Raw genomic sequence first — 21887 nt, forward strand, 5'->3', positions numbered from 1 at the left:
CTCCTCTCCTCTCCTCTTCTTTTCCTCTCCCCGCTCCTCTCTCTAAGACAAGGTTTTCCTATGTAGCCCTGGCTAGCCTGGAACTCAGATCTGACCACCTCTGCCTTCCCGATGCTGGGATTAAAGGCATGTGCCACCATGCCTAGTGAGTGTTTTTGTTTTGTTTTGTTTTTTGTTTTGTTTTGCTTATGTAACAGATGTGCAGATTGGTCTTCATATGGGACCCCTAACACCTGGAGCAGAGGCTGTCTCTTCTCTGTTGCCTGCCTTTGGACCCCTTTCCCCTGACTGGACTTCCTTGCCTAGTTAGGCTCAATAGGAGAAGATGAGCCTAGTCATACTGCAACTTGATATGCCAAGGTGGGTTAATGTCCATGAGAGGCCTCCTCTTCTCTGAGAAGAAAAGAAGAGAGGATCGAGAGAAGGGGGGGGGGAAAGGGACCTGGGAGGAGAAGAAGGAGGCGAAGCTGCGATCAGAATGTAAAGTTAATTAATTAGTTAATTAAAGTTAAAAAAGAAATGCTACAAAGTGCTTGATGAGGTAAAATTGATTAGTCATGTCTGACTTCCTGAAAAAAACATAGTAAGCCTGGGTTAGAAAACTGAGGCCTGAGAGTTCAATAGAAAGGCTTCTCTGGTATTGGAGCTCAGTTAAGGTTCTTTGAGTGTCTGAACTCAGGTCTGTAAACATGCTAGGCAAACATCTACCACTGAGCTATATAGCTCCAGCTTGCCAACTTTCTTTTAGTTTTGCTTTTTACTTTGAGATATGGTCTCAGTAAGCTTGTCTGGATGGCCTTGAACTCCCCCTGTAGCCCAAACTAGCCTTGAAATCGTGATCCTTCTGCCTCAGTCTCCAGAGCAGCTGAATGTTTAGGTCTGTTCCATCAGTCCGGTTTGCACAGAGGCGGGTGGGGGGTTGGGGGTGGTTTTACAGTCCTTTCTCTCTGGGAGCTCAGCCAGACACAGTGTCCTGAGCATCCTCACCAGCTTCCTCCTACACAAACTCTCCCAGCTAAGAAGGAGGTCCCGCCCCACAGGGTCCACTCTCAGTTTATACGTATGGACACCTTCCTCACTGGTCCTTGACTAGCTTTGTAGGCTATGCCATGCACCTCCATTTAATGGCTTTCTTGAGAGAAAGAGAATTTCTATTCCTTCAAGATTTAGCCCAAAGTTTATGCCTCCATGAGACAGGAATAGAACTGACAGATGTTAGAATTCTCGGGAAACAAGAAAAGCAGCAGCAAGCATATGGGTGGGAATGGGTCTGTTTTGTCTGGAAACAGTGAGAAAAGAACCTGGAGGGAGCTTATCAGGGAAACCCAGATGAACAGGATTCCTCCAAATCTCAGATGTCAGACTCTAAGACCTTCTGAACATACAGGAGTCCCCACTATCCAAGGTTTCTTTCTGCTTTCAATGACCATAATCAACTGCAGTTCAAAAATATAGTTTGAGACAGCAAGATAATTTTAAATTTTATTTATTTTCATTTCATGCGCACTGGTGTTTTGCCTGTATGCATGTCTGTGTGGAGGGGTCAGATCTTGGAGTTGCAGACAGTTGTGAGCTGTCCTGTGGGTGCTAGGATTTGAACCCAGCCTCTGGAGGAGCAGTCAGTGCCCTCAACCACTGAGGCATCTCTCCAGCCTAGTAAGATATTTTTAAAAAGAGAAAAAGATTGCATTTTATATGACTTACTACATTGTGCTGTCATTTATGATTGCTTTATTAGTAGCATCACTACAAAACTCCTACTGAATTCTAATTTATACATTATGTATAGGGGCAAATGTAAACACTGGAAGTCTCGGTACAATCTCCCACAGATGGAATGGGACTACTGTATAGCGTTCTTCAATTTGCTAAAGCAATTCCACACACTTGTCTTCACCCACTAGTCAATAACTGTGTGAGGCAGGCGTTATGATTACCCCTACTTGAGGTATAAGGAAATGAAGCTCAGATTAGATAACAGCCTGCACAGCTACCATGGGGCAGATCAGTACTACAAACTCACATTTCCACATACCAATCTTACTGTTTGAAATGAATTCATCTCTCCAAGCTAAAATATCATTTATTTCCCAGGACACTAAAAGGGCTTGAAAGGTACCACTGCTGATCTAGTGGGGTTACTCTGGGAAAGCAGCAAATGAGTGGAAAGGTAGCACCAATCTAGAGGCATCCAATGCTTTTCCCCAGGTGGCAGTGGGTGGGAAGGGAAGAGAAGGCAAAGGGGAGATTATGTACTTTCCAAATCAATGGAAAGAAATGGGGGAGGGCAGGCAGATCAGATGAAGCAACGAAAAGCCGATGAACACACAGGAAAGACAGATGTCATCTGGATGTGGTGCTATACACTAAGGATTGCTCTAGCCTGCGCAACATAGTAGGCAGTTGGCTCAAAGGAAAAAGAAAAGAAGAGAAGAGAAGAGAAGAGAAGAGAAGAGAAGAGAAGAGAAGAGAAGAGAAGAGAAGAGAAGAGAAGAGAAGAGAAAAGAAAAGAGCAAGGAAGAAAGGCAAATGTCCTAGTAGCCGGAGAGAAAAAGAGTTCTCTATACAGGACTGCAAACCAGACTCACCTTCACTCTTGGTCAGGCCACTAAGTGGAAGGCCACTGGGTTGCCCAGGTGGAAGGCTTACAAGGTGACTTGATTTAAGCAACCTCTAAAAGGTCTCTTATGATGCCCTCGGGCCTTTAATAGGAAACTACCAAAGAGCTTTGCCAGGGGAAGTGACATCATCGACAGCCCAGCACCATCGGGGAACTTGATAGAAATACAGAGTCTCCGCCTGACCTCTAACATGCAGAAGATTGGCTTACCAATATAGCTGGGGTATTGCTATCCACTTTAATAGTTGAGGATTAATGGGCTAAAAATGGGGTATTTTGATTGATTTGTGACTATGGGAATGGTCATAAAGTGAGAATTAATGCTTGCTGTCAAGCTCTAGAGAAATCTCTTTTTTTTGTTTTGTTTCTTGGTTTTTTTGTTTGTTTGTTTTTTGAGACAGAGTTTCTCTGTATAGCCCTGGCTGTCCTGGAACTCACTCTGTAGACCAGACTGGCCTCGAACTCAGAAATCCGCCTGCCTCTGCCTCCCAAGTGCTGGGATTAAAGGCGTGCGCCACCACCGCCCAGCTTAGAGAAATCTCTAGAAGCTCCTTCCTCTTTAGTATTTTCTTATTAAAAGGATGCTGGTCAAGAGTTCACTGGCTTTCGAGTCTGAAAGACCTGGAATTTGGTTTTATTTCTACTATTAATTAGTTGTCTACTACGAGCGAGTTTCTTATACTCTATGAGAACAATGATATCAGGAACTCTGCAGGACGGGGTGAGGAACAAATAGAAATATCTGCCCGCCACAGCAGACACATGACTGCTTCATGATGTGCATGCTTGTCCTATGCTGTGTCATCTGTGTCATATGCTTTAGCTATGCATGTGTGCACTTTGTCAGGTGTAAGTTCTTTAGAACCTTCTGAAGGGAGGGCCCATATTCCCTTTTTCTTATAGAATACTCGGAGTTCTTGTGGCTCTCATGCACACACAGTGGGACTGCACGTGGTCTTCAATGCAGAAGCTGAAATGTAGGCTTACCCTGAATGGCCGGACCCCAGGCAAACAGGTAGTACCAACTCAAGTGCAGATCCACAATTGTTTCATCCCTGGGGACATTCACAGGGCGCTTAAACCTGCAGGTGACACGGTTGTTCTCGAAAACTCCTTCTTCATCTCGGGCAGGATTTCTCTGAACCTCCTTTGCCCACTGGCCTACATTATAGAAGTGCTGTATTCGGACTCTGCCATTGTCATCATGGACACAGGCCATGACATCATCACCACCCTAGCAGAGAAAAAGGTTGAGGAGAGACAAAGGTTTGTCTTCTGCAAGCTTTTCACTAGAAATACATATCCCATAACCTCTGTAATTAGAAATGTCTTGCTACCAATCAGAATGACCCAAGTTCCATTCCTTGGATCCACCAGGTAGAAGGAGAGAACCAACTCTTGCAAGTTGTCCTCTGACCTCCCACATAAACAACTAAACACACGACATTTTAAAAATCCTTTTAAAAAAGTCTTAAACAACTGAGCAAAATTAGCATCACAATGGCTGACATTTTAGGGCCTTCCTGCTAAGACATTTGGGGGATGTGTCACAACCCATGGGTTCCAGCACAAAACCACATGAAGTAGCCTGACAAACACAGCCAGGTAAATCCCACTTGAAGCTCATTCTAACAAAATAAAATAAAACTTCAGCTAAGGCTGAGCAGTGGTGGTGCACGCCTTTAATCCCAGCACTTGGGAGGCAGAGGCAGGTGGATCTCTGCATTTGAGGCCAGCCTGGTCTTCAGAATGGGTTGTAGGACAGCCAAGGCTACACAGAGAAAGCCTCTCTCAAAAAACCAAGCCAAGCCAAACCAAGCCAAACAAAAACTTCAGTCATGATAAACTTCCCAAAGCAATTAACTAATCCATTCGGTAATTTAAAAGGCCCAGAAGCTATACAAAGTGGAGAAGGCTAAAGTCACATGACCACTAAATGCAATGGGGTTCCTAGGCAGAATTGTGTTGACTAATGACATTTGGAAATAATATAGTTGACAGTCCTATCTTATGGATCTTAAATTCTCTGAATTTGGTAGGGAAACCATATAATGAAAGACAAGGTCTTTGATTTTAGGAGAATTCTCTTAAATAGTTAATGTTTAAAGGATCATGATATCTGTGACGTAGGATTGAAGTTTCCAGAAAGTGTTAGTCATACAGAGTAGCAGCAGAGACAGCATCAGTAGAGAGTAACACACGAACAGCAAAACGTTATTTGAGTTTCCTAGTTCTGGAGTAGAAAACTGTGCGATGATTTCATGGTAGAGATTGTGATTGATGTCACTGAAATATACACTGGAAAATGGTCAGAAATGATAAATTTTAGGTGAACACTACTATAACAGATATCAGGGGACTCATCTGGCACAAGATATATATATAGAGAGAAAGGGTGCGGGAGGAAAGTATGGGGAACTATCTATGTGGTCTATCTGGAGGTTTGATTTTTCTTTCAAAACAATTTAAAAAACATTAAAGATTAGCCGATTGTACCATCGTGTGGAGGATAGGGATGATGGGGGAGGCAGTTCCTGGAGCCTGTGAGGCATACCACTTAGACAGGAACCCAAAGATGCTATTTAAAAAGAAATTAATTTGAAAATTGTGCCATAAAAATTCAAGGTTATTAAAAAGGGAACGCACATCACTCTTGCTATACATCATCAGGTTTTTGTTTTTGTTTTTAGTTTAATGCATGCTTCAGTGGAGAGAGGAAAGAGGAAAGGAGGGGCCTCTACTTTCATAGATATTACAGTGCTGCTGTAAAGGCTCCCCAGCCAGCCTGTTATCTGAGCCCTCAGATCAACCCTCCCTTCCTTCCCTCCCTCCTGCTATCCCTCCCTTCCTTCCTGATTTTCCAGCAGGATCTCACTGTGTAGCCTCTGCTAGTCTTGAACCCATGTGCTTCTTACTTTCCTCCTTTCTCCTTTATTGGGATGAGTCACCTGATAGGGTCTGGGCTCTGCCTACAACACCCCTCACCATAGTCCCCCAGGTCCTGGCCACCAGAAGAATGGCAAGCTGATCTTTGGCTCCATCTTTGGGCCCCATAGCTGCCCCACACCACACACACACACACACACACACACACATACCACCACCACCACCACCACCAACAACAACAACAATAATAATAACAACAAAACCAAAGCAGAGTAAGAGACAGCTTAGAGCCTCCTGGGCAGCCACTCAATATCTCAAGGTGGTAACAGTTAAGGGACTTCAGGCTTTGCTTCCCAGGAGTCCATGGAAAAATAGTCCTCCATCCTGTGCAGTATGGGCAACTCATGTGTCCAGGTGCTGGTTCCACTGGCTTAGTTTCAGAGGGTTAATCTATTAGTGTCATAAGTGTGTGTGTGTGTGTGTGTGTGTGTGTGTGTGTGTGTGTGTGCAGTGAGGTAGAGGAGAGAGAAATAGCAGATATCTGGTCACATATGCCATGAAGAGAAACAGTCTTGGGTAGCTGCCCCTTCCAGATTGACTAATACACACATAGGAAATCAAACCCAACCCATAGACTACAGCCAAGCCCAGACATGCCCACCAAAAACAAGCTGAACCCCAACTGATGCACACACAAGGAAGCAAGAGACACAACAACTGGCACAAGACATGTAGTTTGCAGCATATAAAGTGGACAGAGCTGATTACTACACGTAGCACAAGACGGATGTCCTATATTCTAATAGCCAATCTTTCTACTAAAGCTTGTTTGAATTAAAAAAAACCCATTTACTTATTTATGTGTGTGCTCATGCATGAGTTTATACGCACTGCGTACACCATTGGCATGAGCCCACAGAGGCCAGAGGGTATCAGAACCCCTAGATCTGGAGTTCAGGCAGCTGTGAGCCATTTGATGTGAGTGCTGGGAACCAAACCCTGGTCCTCTGCAAGAGTAGTATGTGGTCCTACCTGCTCAGCCATCTCTCCAGCCTCTGATGTTGTTGTTTTGTTGTTATCATTGTTGTTTTCTTCAGGGCTCCACCCATCTCTGCCTCCCGAGTGCTGGGATTAAAGGCATGAAACACCACTGCCCTGGGCCTCTTGAATGTTTTAAACTTGCAATTAGAGAGCTGTGACTAATACAATGCTTCTACTTCTTCAATTAACTCATTTGCTTCTGAAATCTAAAGGACAACAACTAAGCAAAGAGAGAAAGCAGCTTCTATGAAGATTTACACCGTACCATCTTTTTGTCTGAAGAGAATCCAACCGCGACCCAACCATCCGTGTCTGCACTCAGCTCAAACTCCACATCAGCACCTATCATCCGGTAGCTAAGGAAGTAGTCACAGGTTTCTGCATTACAGCCTGGTTTTCCATATCTGGAGGATTTGCCAAAAGAGACATTGTTAGTTCTATGTGATTCAAACACAAAGAGAGAGCATCCAGAGTGCAACCCAAGGGCACTGAACAATGCTGTTAACCATTGTTGCTTCCTGGGATCTTGGAAACACTGGTTCCTCAGCAGGGACCACGGATAGGACCTGCTCCACTTTATAAGCCTGCAACAGGCTCTGAACTGGATCTGTTCAAGTTAAACACTTGTCAAGTTTTTCTTAATTAAAATATAGAGTGACTATTTTTTCCTTATAATTTTTCATAGTTAGAATACCACAGATTTAGAAGTAAAAACAGAAATCCTGAAATTCACAGCATTTGTGTGATGATAAAGGGTGTGATTTTTCCTGAAAGGATTTCTCTGCAGTGGTGCCTGTGGTGCGTGTGGCGCCTCTGACTGTACTGTAGGGCTTTTTGAGTTGAGCATATCTTTATTACCAACAAGGAAGGATGGCCCAACTCCTGCAAGTTAATCTCTTGGTCTGCTGCAAAAGCCACACTTGTACAATTCATATGTGACAACATCATCTAGTATCTGATGAACAAAAGTACATGATTTATTTATAAAATCTACTTGCCGTAAACCGAGTCACAGTCAGACACTAAAACATAGCATATAAGGTCATTCTCTAGATGGTAAGATTATGAATACATGCATCATTTTGAAGGGCACCAGTAAGGAGAAAACAAAAATTTCAAATTTCTTATAAAGGAGCAAGTGAGATAGCTCCATAGATAAGAACCCCTGTCACCAAGCACGGAGACCCGAGTTTGCTCCATGAAACTTACATGGTAGAAAAAGAGAAGACTCCAGAAAGTTGTCTTCTGACCTCCACAGAGTGCCATGACATAAGTGCACACACTTACATGTGCATATGTACATATGTGTGTGCATATGCATACACATATAGGTACACACACAAAATAAATAAATGTAACAACAACCCTTACAAGTGACTTATGGATCCTGTACCAGTGGGGACCAGGAATTGGAAACTTCTAGTTAAGGAGCACTGTATTCAACCCTTGTCAGAATGGTACACAGTGTTGTAATGGAATGTATCTCACTGGTTAAGCATGTGTTTGTAATGTACATGACCCTAAGCGCAAAAGAACAGGGAAGAAAAGAGAGGGAGAGGGAAAGGGAAGGGAAGGGAAATGGAGGGGAGAGAATGGGAGGGGAAGGAAGGGAAATGAAGTGGAGAGAAGGGGAGGGAGGGGAAGGGAAGGAAGGGAAAGAAAGGGAAGAGAAGGTTAATGGAGGGGAGAAGATGGGAAGAGGAGGAAAGGGAAGGAAAGAAGAGGAAAGGGGAGGAAAGGGAGGGGAGGGGAGGGGATAAAAGGGGGAGGGAAGAAAAGAGGAAGGGAAAGAGAAGAGGAGGGGAGGGGAGGGAAGGAGAGGGAAGAGGAAGGAATGGAATTCTTTCAATGGGTGAAAGGATAAAAGCATAGATGGTTGGGGGGGGAAGGGGATTACATCTGAAATGTAAATAAAATATCCAATAAAAATTTTTAAAAAAGCATAGATGGCAGATGTCTGCAAGAACAAGACCCAGGGTGCTGAAGGGTGAACGAGGAAGGAGACAAGAGCATACTCATGGGTTAGCAGGGATACCTCAAGTAACAGGAAAAAGACATGTGGTGCAGGCCACCTGGAGCTGGGGTGAACCATGAATGAATGAGGGAGGGGCAGAAGAGCGGAGACCAGTGTAGAAGGCCAGGCCTCACTGAGCCGGAAGGCTAGCACAACTCCTTCTCAAGCACTTCCACCGGCATCAGACACTGCCGGCCATTTTGCTCAATGATAATTGTATTGGAACTTTTTTACAGGTCTTCACAAAGGCCTTGTAAGCCAATAAAGCTCAAGACTCTGGAGTCAATGCTTGGCTCCATAAATCAAGACCTGAGCAGCAGCAAGGTTAGCACGTTAGGGCCGTCTCCGTCAAAACCTCTGTTTGAGAAGTTTCTACTGCTGCCTACCAAGCCAATTCGCATTCATTCATTTTTATTTTCTCCATGACCATCCCCATCTCTCCCTCCTTCCACCTGTCTTCTTTTCTCTGATACAGGTCTTTTCATTACGTAGCCCAGGTTGGCCTAAAACTTTTGAGCCTCTTGCCTCAGCCACCCGAGTGCTAAGATTACAGGCACATGCCAGCATGCTCATTTGGAGCCCGTCATGTCTTGATGGAATGCTACCAAGAATCACATAGGGACTCGCTCAAACTAATAAGCTATGATCACCAATGCTTAGCGTCACGCACAATCCACAAGTCATGACTATTTATTTGGAAAGGAATCGTTGGGGCTGGGAATGTACATCAGTTGGTGGAATGCTTCCCCAGCATGCACTAAGCCCTGAGTTCAATCCTCAGCACTGCATAGGCTAGGCGTACACCGTTCATCCCAGAGCATGGGAGGGGAAAGCAGGAGGATTAGAAATGTAAGGTTAACCTTGTTTGCATAACAAATTTAAGGGCTGGCTGGGCTATAGGAGAACCTGCCTGTCTGGTTATATTTTTGTTGGTTTGACACAAGCTAGCGTCATGGAGGAGGAGAAACCTCAACTGAGAAAATGCCTTCATCAGATTGCCTAGAAGCAAGTCAGTAGGGCATTTTCTTGATTATGTACATCATGTTCACTGATGTAGGAGGGTCTCACTATGGGTGGTATCAGCCCTGGCCAGGTACTCTAGGTAGTATAAGCAAGCAAGCTGAACAAGCCGTAAGAGCAAGCCTGCAGGCAGTGTTCCTCCATGGCCTCTACTTCAGCCCCTGCCTCCATATTCCTTCCTTGCTTGAGTTTCTGCCTTGGCTTCTCTCAGAGGTAGATTGGGATATAAACCTTCTTGGTTATGTCTTTATCACAGCCATAGAAAGTGACTAGGACACTATCTTTAAAAAAAAAAAAAAAGAACACGCCCAAACTGAACACTAACCAAGCATGGTGGTACACACTTGTAATGCCAGCATTACAGAGAATTGGTGAGATTCCCCAGAATTCAAGGACAGCAAGACCTGTATCAGCAAACAAAGCCTCTGAGCACCGGATTTTCTTATTTGAGTTTTCTATAACCTTGCTGAAGTTAAAAGAGGGGACAGACCCTCATGTTCACATAGCGATGCCTTCAGGTTTGAATCCTACCTGGAGAAATTCAGTACATTTCTGAGCCTAAATGGTCAGACTCCCACCTCTACCTACCTGAAGCATCCCTTAGTTCTTCCACAGTCTTCCACCTTGATTTTGGCAAATGGGTCCACAGGAGGAGCGGTGGGGAAAGGGTAGCCTGGGCAGTGAAGACAAATGACGGTCAGAGAAATCCAGTAACAATCCTTACAATGAGAATTCTAAAGCGTGCACTGCTTATTTTTTTGTTTTTATCATCACTACTAGTGGAGGTTGAACAACTCTTTCACAAGGGGTCGTCAAAGACCATCAGAACACAGAGATATTTACATCACAATTCATACAGCAGCAAAATTACGGTTATGAAGTCGCAATGAAAATAAGTTTATGGTTAGGGGGAACACAGGAGGAACCATATTAAAACGTTGTAGCATCAGGAAGGTCAAGAACCACTGCTCTAGAGTTTTAGAACTGTAGTAGTAGATATGTCTTTACTCATCATGAGCCCCTTAGAGACACCTGAATTTGTGCTGAGAGATAAGGTGTATATAAATACATTTGCTTAAACATCCTCCAAGATTGGGACAGAAAACTTGCCTCCTGCTGTGGCTTGAATTGGAATTTCAATTTTCAATTGGTAGGTTTGTTTGTTTGTTTTGAAGCACTTGGTCTGGTGATACTGTTTGGGGAGGCTATGGAACCTTTAAGGAAGTGAGGCCTAGCTGCCAGAAGGAGGTTACCAGGAACAGGCCTTTGAAGAATCATCCTTCATCCACGTTTGGGTGCATTGCGATGTGAACAGCCACTGCCACTGGCTTCTAATGCTTTGAGTTGAACTCACCAACCACGCCTACTCCACCCCACTAGGCTGAATCCATGGAGCTACTGAATCTTCCCACCCTTAAGCTGCTTCCAGTAAATCACAGAAAAGTAAATGACACATCTCCACCTGCTCACTTTTTCCAATTGTGAAAAACATGACTGGCTTTAGCCACGTTTCCTGTGGGCTTATTGAGGAGATTTTCATTTTGTAACCCATAGCCAGACTGCCCCTCTAACTACACCAAGCCTGAACAGATTACTATTCTGAACAACACTGGCTTCCAGTCCCTGGGTACTGTATGATTGACTGGCCCAGTTTCTCCACATCCAAGCTCCACATGATCTCATTATTATTTTAATTTGGATTTCCCTAAGCACTGACTGACACAAATATCCCTTCATATCTGTAGTAAGCGCTTGGGTTCTCTCGTCTGTGGGGTCGACTTCTGTAAACTTTGCTCAACTGTTGGCGTGGAAGGTTGTATCTATTTTATGTATTTCATGACTGCTGGTCTCAGATGTTCCTATTTTTCCTACCACCCTCCCAACAATCTTGTGTTTTTTTTTATTTGTTTGTTTTTGCTATGATTCTTTTTTTTTTTTAGACCCAAATATTTAACTTGGATGAGGTTAAGCTAAGAATTTCTCTGCTTTTGGATTGTGATTTTCAGGGTCTCAGGGGATCATTTTCTACTCCCCATCAACACAAGCCATTTCTCATTTTTTTAAAACTTATTAACGTTGTAGTGCTATATTGATAGTGCACTGAGAGCTTTGACACACTGGGAATTTACTCATTATCTTATGTGAGGTGAGAAATCAATTGTATTTTTCTACTTATATTGATTTGTTTGGGTTTCCTTTTGCTTTGTTTTGTAAGACAAGGGTCTCACTATGTATCCCTGGCTGACCTGAAACTCCCTGTGTAGACCCAGCTGGCCTGGAATTCACAGAGATCCCCCTGCTTCTGCCTGCAGAATGCTGGGATCAGAGGTACAAGCCACCACACCCAGCTCTCCTTACGTTGACTCAATTTTTCTCAACATAATTTATGAGACAACTCATGCTTTCTCTGGTAATTTATGATAACTCCGTTCCAGTTCATTGGTTCCTTCATGAACCTGGGTCTATTTCTAGATTTTTTTTTGGTTTGTTTTTTTGTAAGCTAGGACCATGTTATTCTAATTACTCAGCTTTCAAGTGTGCCTTAATTATCTAGAAAGGCAAAACTATCTCACCGATTCTCCAGACTTGATTCTTCTGTGCAACATATAGTAATCATGTCTGAAGTTCCCTCACAGAACTGGACTGGAGGGCTGTGTGGAACTGTCTTAAGTTTGAGATGATCTGTGAGTGGATGGAGGATTGGTATTTTTATAAAATCAGATTATTCTTTTTAAGATCATGATTCGTGTGTTTATTCCCATCCTTTATATCCCTTAATAGTTCATCTTTTTTTATATAGATAAAATCAGACTCTGTAGATCCCTTTGCTACTTTGAGCTGTATCTTGGTTTCTTTCTCATTCTGGCTCACTGATGTTGATGAGGAAGGCCTTGGGTTCCCAAGCTACATTAATCTTCTAAAAGCTTCCCTAAAAAGTCCAACTAAGTAACAAAAACAACAATGATCACATAATGGATCATGTGCATGAGATGTCCATGATAGACAAATATTGAGACAGAAGGCTTCATGGTTGCCAAGAGCCGAGACAAGGGGAAACACAAAATGCCTGCCTGTGTGGTGTTGGCTCCAAGGAAATATGGCTTCTTTTCAGGGTGATCAGAGTATTCTAAATATGACTCTGGCAATAGCTGTAAAACCCTGTGACCATACTTTAGAACCATGTCATGTCATGGTTTAAATAGATGTATGAATGCATTGCATGCCCCCATACACCTGTGGAGATCAGAGGACAACTCCTGGGAGTGAGTTTTGGGGATCAAACTTAGGTTGTCAAGCTTAGTGGCCAATGCTGTTAGCTGCTGTGTCATCCCTAATGCCAATATTTTGACATTTGACATTTTGATAGCTCAACAGAAGGCTATCATAATTTCCCTTATGTTTTCCTCGTTTCTTCTTTGGTCAATATTTTTTACTGGTATTGTCCTTTATGATCCTTTTGTTTTCTTTCTTTTTGTTTCTTAGGGCTAGAGAATCAAAGAGAGAGGAGAATATGGCACGTGGCACTTTGCCTCTGAGCAGCATTCCCAATCACCCCTCCTCAGGCTTCTGCTAACTTCAAATTTCATCTCAGTATAAGCTGAAGATGTCTGTGCATACTAGGTAGAGTCTTTGTAATCCACTGACTTCCTATGACCAGTTTGTGACAAATTTTAGAGGATCTTCCTGGGTGTTTAAAAAAAGTATGGTTCTGTATTTGTTTATATACTCACTTAGATAATGGTATTATTTATAGAAGTCAAACAATATATATCTTTTATTTTTAAAATTTGATTTTTTTCTAATGCAAAGGGTAGTGTGCTGTATTTGATACATTTTGTTTGGACATTTATTTATCTGTATATTTAATGTATTCCCTAATATCTATTATTAATACACTTATACTATAGGATGAATATAATTACAGATTACTGCTTCATGTATTTGGAAACACCAGGCATGTGTGTGTGTGTATATATATATATATATATATATACACACACATATATATATATAACACACACATATGTATCGATAGTTCTTTTTGCAGTAATGAGTAATGAACCCAGAACCTCATTCATGCTGAGTAAGCACTCTACCACTGAGCCACATCCTCAGCCCTTATATACTGGGTTCCTAATTTATTGTTTCTTTTATCACTGTATGACATTATTTGTCCTTCACAGCCCAACTTTAATTATATAGTGTCAGATTTTGTTACTATCTCAATTCCCTTAAAACTCATCTTTGCCCAAAACATCACGTTTACTTCGTCCAATATATTTGCATAGTCGATAGAAATATGTTCAGGGTGCTGGCAAAATGGCTCCGTGAGTAAAGGTGTCTTTTGCATAACCTGAGTTTGATCCTCATAACCCATGTAAAGGTAGAAGGAGAAAACGACTCTATAGATTGTCCCCTGACCTCCACACCTACACCATGACACTCATATTTGTACAGCACCACCCCCACATCATGCACATGCACACACGCACGCATACACACACACACACACACACACACACACACACATACACAAATGATCAATTTTTAAAATTAACCTTTTTTTAATGTAAGGGGTGTATTCACATATATACAAATGATCAATTTTTAAAATTAACCTTTTTTTTTTTTTTTAATGTAAGGGGTGTAAGGATGTTCTGTCCAAACACATGTCTGTATATCAAATGCATGCATTGCTTACAGAGGCCAGAAGATGGCATTGGGTCACCTAGGTCTGCAGTTACAGTTGTGAGCCACCATGTAGGTGCTGGGAATTGAACCCAGGTCCTCTGGAAAAGCAGTCAGTCCTCTTATTTGCTGAGCCGTCTCTCCAGCTCTACACATTTTTTAAGTTTATATGTATTTAGAGTGAGCACTATCTCTCACTTGAATATTTGGTAGAGTTGAGCCTTGAGCTTTCTTATTTGGAAGATTTGTTTTTAGTTGACTCAATTTTTTTCTTCTTTTTTTTCTTTCTTATGTGGTGTGTGGTGTGCATGTGAATGCATGTTCACACATTTACAGGCACACATGTATGTGCACAACTGGGCAAGGGAAGGCCAGAGGCTGACATCAGATGTCTCCCTAGATTGTCCACTTTCTGTGGTGAAGCAGGTTCTCTCATTAGACCCAGTCTGGTGAGCCAGCTTTCTCCATGTCCTCACCTTCTCTGGGTGGGGCAAGCACTTTACCTTCTGAGTCCCTGCATCGCCACCACCCAACCCACCCAGCCAGCCCATTCGTCTCAGTTCCTTTTATCCAGGTTTTCTAATTCTCCAGTCAGGTCTCCCCCTCTTTGGACAAGGTCTTGCTATGAATCCCAGTCTGATTTCAAATTTGCCTGCCTCAGCCTCCCAAGCACTAGACAAACCAGTTTCTTATTAACTGGTTTTATCTGCTTCTGTTGTTATTGAACTCTGACCTATCATAAGACTTGCCATGTTAAAGTGTACAAATGAGTGCTTTTTATGCCTCCACAAGATTGCACAACCCTCACTACTGTCTAGTCCAACAAAAGTTCCATGGTTCCAGGAAGAAGCCAAGTGCCAATCTGCAGTCACTCCCTTGTCCCGTCTGTGTAGCCCCTGGCATCCTTTAATGTATGTTCTGCTCCTATGGATTTGTCCATTCTGTACATTGCCTGTGGATGGAAGCATGCGGCCTGGCTTCTGGTTTCTTTCGTTTAGCATAATGTTTCCAAGGTTCATCTACCCTGCAGCACGTATTGAAACTTCATTCCTCCTTACAATAGAATGGCATCCCCACCGTAACGGTAGACCATATTTGTTTATCTGTTCATCAGTTGGTAGGCATTTTGGTTGTTCCTACTTTGGGACTATTCTGAATCACGCAGCTCTGTAGAAGGTTTTATGTGGCTACATTTCCAATTCCCTTAGAATACAATTGCTACATTATATGGTAACTGTACGTTTTACTTTCTAAGGAGCTGCCAAGTCATTTTCCAAAGAGCTGTAATATTTTACATCCTCATTAACAATGCACAACAGGCCCAACTTTCTCCACTTGCTATTTTAAAAAATATCTTTAAAGCCCCCTTCTGGTAGAATCTTCAAGTTCTTCTTCACCTTCCCTGCATCCTGACTCCCTGTGACCTGTCTTCCTCAATGTTGAGATATAGAGGTTGAACCACGCAGATATGGTTCCTTAGCCTCTTTTAATAAGTTACATCCATTTCCTCATTTACATCAGTTTATTTGCTTGGCTTATTTCCTCTCCCCATTTTCTATCTTGATACCATTTTTCTCCAAAGTGAAAACCTAAATGAAGATCTGGGGAAGTGCTTGCCACAGAAGCATGAGGATCTGAGTTTGAACCCTAGCATCCATGTTGTAAAGCTTGGGTTGTGTGGGTGCCCTTGCTTGTAATCCGGACGTTGGGAAGATGCTAACTGGCCAGCCAACTAGCCTAATTGGTGAGTCCCATATCCCTGTAAGAGAAAAATCTATCTTAAAAAACAAGGTGGAGCTGGGAAGATGGCTCAGCAAGTAAAAGGAATCAATGTGCAATCATGAGGATCTGAGTTCAAATCCCTAGCACCCATGTAAATAGCCAAGTATTGCTGCACATGCTTGTAACCCAGCAGTGGGTTGGGGGTGGGGGTACAGGAGGATCACAGGAGTTTCCTGGCTACCAGACTATCAGTTAGAGACCATTCCTCAATGGAACAAGGCAGAGGATGATAAAGCACAATGGCTGCTCTCTTCTTCGGGCCTCTACATATATAAATCAGCCCCAGCTCCATCAAATTAAAATAAAAATACAAGGTGGGTGACTCCGGAGGAACAGCACCCAAGGTTGACCTCTGGTCCTGGCATGTTTGTGCATATATATACATACTTAAATACCTCTGTACATACACTGACAATCATACAAAACCTAAAGGAACAATATTACATTAGAGGATTTTTTAATGGTAAAAATTTTCTTCTTTCTCACATGGATTCAATCTTTCTAGTAATTTTGTTTTAGAAACTAATTACAGCCACTTTTTTTTTCCAATTTCTATCTTACCATTTCTGCCTGTCAGACATTCCTATGAGAAGCTGGTTTTCTCATTTAATTTTATTTATTTACTTATTGTTTATGTTTGCAGTGTTGGAAGTGGAACCCACAGCCATGTACATGCTAAGCAGCTCACTATCACTGGGCTCCACCCACAACCACGCATATGCTAAGCAGCTATCACTGGGCCCCACCCACAATCATGCATATGCTAAGCAGCTCACTATCACTGGGCTCCACCCACAATCATGCATATGCAAAGCAGCCCACTATCACTGGGCTCCACCCACAATCATGCATATGCTAAGTAGCCCACTATCACGGAGCTCCACCCACAACCACAAATATGTTAAGCTGCTCACTGTCACTGGGCTTCACCTCTGTCCACTCTCTTGTTTGAGGCTCAGTGGCTTCCATTCTCATCTAATTTGTGGACTGTGTGTCCTTTTTCTGCAATCCCTTGAGCCCATTTTGCCATACTCTACTGAGTGGTTAATGGCTTTTGCTTTGCTATTTATTGCTTCTAATTAACCGGTTGGATCGGAGCCTTCAGGTATTCATTTAGCCCTCGATTCAGAGAAGTTTAAACCACAGACTGGCTAGTTATACCATTCAGCCTCACCTCGGAGAATTACAGCATCAGTCTCTTTCTGCGGCCACCTGAACTGTCGCTTCTACTTACCAGGGTCACGTAATGCAGAGAGAATGTTGAGCAAGAAAAGTGGCAGACCGTAAAGTCCTACACGGGTGCTTTCACAGTAGCGCTCCGTCCCTTCAGGGCCTGCAGCTTTTAACTGCTTCATGCATCACTCTGAAGGTGATTTCATCTCAAGTGCCTTGATGAAAACCCTCACTCCTACCTGTTCAAGTCTGGTTCCTAGCGCTTGTCAACATGGGCCTTACACCTAGGCAGACCAGACACCTGGAAGGATGGGAGGAAACAGTAGTATCTAACTCACAGGATCACTGCGCAGATGAACATTAATGTAGGTAAAGTACCCTAGGAAACAGTATGGCACACAGTGGGGACTTAGGACAGGACAGTGAAGGCTGGGGAGATAACCCTATCAGTGAACTGTACACATATATGCATGAGCACTTGAGCTTTTTCCTAGAACTCATATGAAAAATCTGGACTTGTTGGTGATACATGTTTGTAATTCCAGTACAAGAGGAAACAGAGACAGACAGATTCCCTGAGCTCTCTGGGATGGATGAACTCCAGGCCAATGAGAGAAAGAGAAAAAAAATAAGGTGGGTAGTGCCTGAGTAACATTATCCAAGATTGTTTTATGGCCTCCACATACATGAATAAGAATACATGCACCTGCGTGCACACATGTAAGCACACACACACACATACATACACACACATGCATGCGTGCACATACTTGCATGTAGGAATAAATAAATAGAACTTTGAACATAGCTCCAATAAATGTTCATGGAAGACTACGTTTACAGAGGACCCAGAGGAAGAATCCGACATGTATTGGTGGCATTAAAGGACTTCCAGACTCATAGGGAGATAAGCTACATATTTACATACAGTGCCTGAATGACATGGGAAGGATACAGGCTGATGAAAAATGTCCTACACAAGCTTCTGTCCTTCTCTCTGCCTCTTACCCTGCTTTTTGTCACAAGAGAAAAAAAGAACCGATCTTGAAATCAGTGGTGAGCTGCTCATTGATTCGAATGTTTTGCAAATGGCCAGATCATTATGTTTTAAAGATAAGCAGCCATAAATGGGTGTTTCCTTTATCAGTCAAAGGGTAGGCAGCTACTACCATCCTCAGACTCATGATCCTTTATCCTGGGCAGCTGACAGCATGTGACAGGAACAGAAGGCTTCACTTAAGGTTCAAATCTAAGGCAACACTTCCTGTTGCTTTTCTTCCTCAAAGAATACCCAGAGTAGAGTAGTTACCCATAGTCCAATGTTTTATACCCTCCTGTTGTTTGCAACGTATATATGTTCTGGGCTGGAAACCTATTTCCCAGAGTGACTGCAAAATGTTCCTTGATAGCTACAGTCCACCTGATGTTGGCCTTCATAAAACCAGCTTATACAACCAGCAGTTCATTCTTTCTGTGTATGTAAATGAACACCAGAAAGTCTGGCTTGTTCTTTATTACTTAAATGAGAATATATGTGCTCACATGCTACCTTTAAGTCATTTGGAAGTATAGACTGGTTGTGTAAGGAAGAAATATGGACTACATGCTTTCAGAAAAATATGCTTAGGGATATTTATCCTTTCCCAGAGTGATAGATTCTGTTTAGCTTGTTGTTTTCCCCACCATTTGCTCCCTTTTCCCGGACTCAGGGGTGCCTGGCCTCCCTTGCAGCTAGGTCATTACTTAATTATGTTTGTAATAGGCCAAAGACTATGGAAAGAGATGATCTATGCAAGCAGCCAAAAAGATAATTACTTATCCTAAACTTTTCTTTTTTGTTTCCTAAGTTTGTGTGTGTGTGTGTGTGTGTGTGTGTGTGTGCACATGTCATGTGCATGTGTGGCTGTGGATGGACGTATGCCACACATGTGCATGTGGAGATCAGAGGACAACCCAGATGTCAGGTCTCTCCTTCCACCTGGAGATAGGGTCTCTTGTATGCTGCTGCATATCAGCTGGTCCACATGCTCTCAATGATTCTATTGTCTCCATTTCCCATTGCTCCATAGGAGCACTGGGATTACAGACACAGGAGCTACTGCACCTAGCTTTGCATGGGCTCTGATGCTCTGCACGCAGGTACCTCCGGTTTGTGTAGCAAGGGCTTTACTCCCTGAGCCATCTATCCAGCACCCTACCCTCAATCTTGAACAAAGACATACTAACCACCAATCTTCTATTACATAGACGAGGACAAGGTCTTAAAGGACAGTAGAGCAACAAGATGGAAGACATGTAGGTCCCTGAGTGACAACATGGAGTAGAGTTGCTTCTCCAGCCCTTGAACAGCCAGAGTCGAGGTCAATAAGTGTGTGTGTGTGGGGGGGGGGGGTTCAGTAGTGTCTATTTAATAAATATATTTCCCCAATCCATTCTCTTTACCTTCCTTAATATAATAATTATATTATTTTGAAGTGGATATAGTATGTCTTTTTTAGCTACAAGATTACACTTCCCCATCTCCTTTACAGCTATGTGTGACCACATGGCTAAGAAACTAAAATCATTCGATGGAACTTCTATCCAAGTAGCGTCCTTAATAAGTAGGCAGTCAGCATTTTCTCCCCACTTTGTCTTTCTCTCCATCTGGAATGTGAAGGTAATGAGTAGGGTTCAAGCAGCTACTTGGAGTCATTAAGTTACAAGCTAAGAATTACGAAGGAGCACAAGCTCCAGCCCCAGGGTCCCTAAGACTGGAGACTTCATGCCAGCTCTAGATTGTGGGTTTTTAGATTTCCTTACATGAGAGAGAAAATTCTATCTTATCAAAGATGTGTATAGCTGAACCTCATCCTAATTAAGAGCTATATCCACAAACAGATAACCTTATTTCAACCCCCAGCTTGATTCTGGGCTCCTCTTTGCCAAGCTTCCCGAAAGCTGCGGAAGTAAGAGACCAGTTTCCATTCCTTTTATCAGAATGGCTTTGCCTTTTGTACTCTTTGAAACAGCTCCTCAGGGAAGCTGGCGAAGAAACCCCAGTCTCTGGGCCCAGATGGTCCCAACAATGGTGGCTCACACTAGGAGACGACAAGTGTGGTGGCAGCAGCTGTGGGTTGGACTGGGGAGGGAGCTGTGACCCATCTCTGGCGCCTGGGCAATGAGACCAACAGAAAGATGGAGCGACAGTACCTGCAAATTTAGGTCAATCCAGACCGACCAGGAGGTAACTGGGCAACCGGTCTCTTTAAGTTGGGTTTTCTGCTTCCCGCCTGCTGCACTGGGCTCCAGAATCCTAGTCCAGATGGCGCTTCCTCCATGGCAGGAGGATGGAGGAGGCCAGACGCTGAGAACTAGGGGAGCATAAGCTTAGCACCTCCTATCCACAGCCTCACAGGACTTGAGTCTGAGTCTCCCGGCCCTAGTCTCCCCACGTGTAAAGAGGAGAGCAGGCGCTGACAGCTCCTCCAGACTTCCCTCCTACAGGCTGGGTCAGAGCGCCTCTCCCTACTCTAGTCTCAGTTGTGCACATCTGCCTCCACTGACATCTTTGCGGACCCCTCCTACACCCCTCAATCTCCTATCTCCAGGTCGCCCCTCATCCTCTGGTAGCCTCACCTTCCTCTGACAGGTAGCGCAGGTCGTAGAACTCGCCGGCGAAGGTGCCGTAGGAGGAGTCGTGGCGTGGCACTGCCTCGTCGGCGCCCGAGTCCCCTCGCGCGCGTCCCCGGGGTCCCCGGCCCCCCGGGCCCGCGCCGTCGTCCGCTGGGCTGGCATCGCAGACAGTGATCCCCGCCAACAGCAGCCGCAGGAGCAGTGGTACCCAGGCAGGGCGCCGCAGGGGTTGCCCCGCCATCGCTGCGCACGGATCCGGCAGCCAGGCCGCTCCGGCCGCAGCGGGGACCCCGCGGGCGCGGGCCGGGACCGAGCCGCCGCCAGCACGCGCCGCGCAGCCGCGGAGCGCCCGCACCCGCCGCCTCCCTGCCTCGCTCTGCGCATCCTCGCTCCAGCCCCGCAGCCTGCCCCCGTCCGCTCAGCATCACCCCCTCCTCGCCTGATGCTCCTTCCCCGTGTCCTTCTTCCAATTCTCCCCATCGCCCAGTCGCCTCCAGATTTGACTCTCCTGGTCCCTGGGTGCTTAGTGTGGCCCGCTGACCTACAGCATCAGCACCACCTAGGAGCTTGTCTTCAGGTCCCACTCTGGATACACAAAGCAGAATTTCCTCTCTGACTCAAATCCCCAGCATCCAGTTCCCACACCGTATTAGAATGACTGTCTCCAACATCTTGCTCCTGCAACTTTTTGTCCGGAGTAAAAATTTACTAAACTCCTAAATTTCTCTGGACCATCACGGAAGGAAGATGAAATCACAAAATCCCACTCTCTAGGTAGCCAAGCAGAGATCAGAGACAGTGAGGAAAGTGTAACTTAAGGCCTTGGCAAAAGCCACAAGTGCTGGAGCATAACCTGAACCTTTCAAACTAGGCAACTGGTTTACCCATTTTCCCCAGAAGCAAAGTGCATAGGCATTAAATGAGCCAACCAGGTCTGATACGCACGCCGATTCTCCACGTTTTCACATCGGTTTGTAACACTTACACGTTGCATTATTTACCTGGCCATTCATTTGCTCAATTAATATACACAGATCCCAGATTTGT

At 44.0% G+C, this 21887-nt stretch overlaps 1 protein-coding gene across 1 annotated transcript in view; it reads right to left on the minus strand.

The window, feature by feature from the left end:
* Nucleotides 1-21224, minus strand: part of Frrs1l (ferric chelate reductase 1 like) — a 24166-nt gene extending 2942 nt beyond the window's left edge. Inside the window, 5 exon segments of the mRNA XM_028779860.1 lie at nt 3608-3854; nt 6813-6951; nt 10170-10254; nt 20844-21170; nt 21173-21224. Of these exon segments, the coding sequence (XP_028635693.1) occupies nt 3608-3854; nt 6813-6951; nt 10170-10254; nt 20844-21170; nt 21173-21224 (850 nt within the window).
* Nucleotides 21225-21887: the final 663 nt, after the last annotated feature.

The sequence above is a fragment of the Grammomys surdaster genome, unplaced genomic scaffold (assembly GCF_004785775.1).
Source record: "Grammomys surdaster isolate TR1022 unplaced genomic scaffold, NIH_TR_1.0 363, whole genome shotgun sequence".
Taxonomy (NCBI): Eukaryota; Metazoa; Chordata; class Mammalia; order Rodentia; family Muridae; genus Grammomys; species Grammomys surdaster.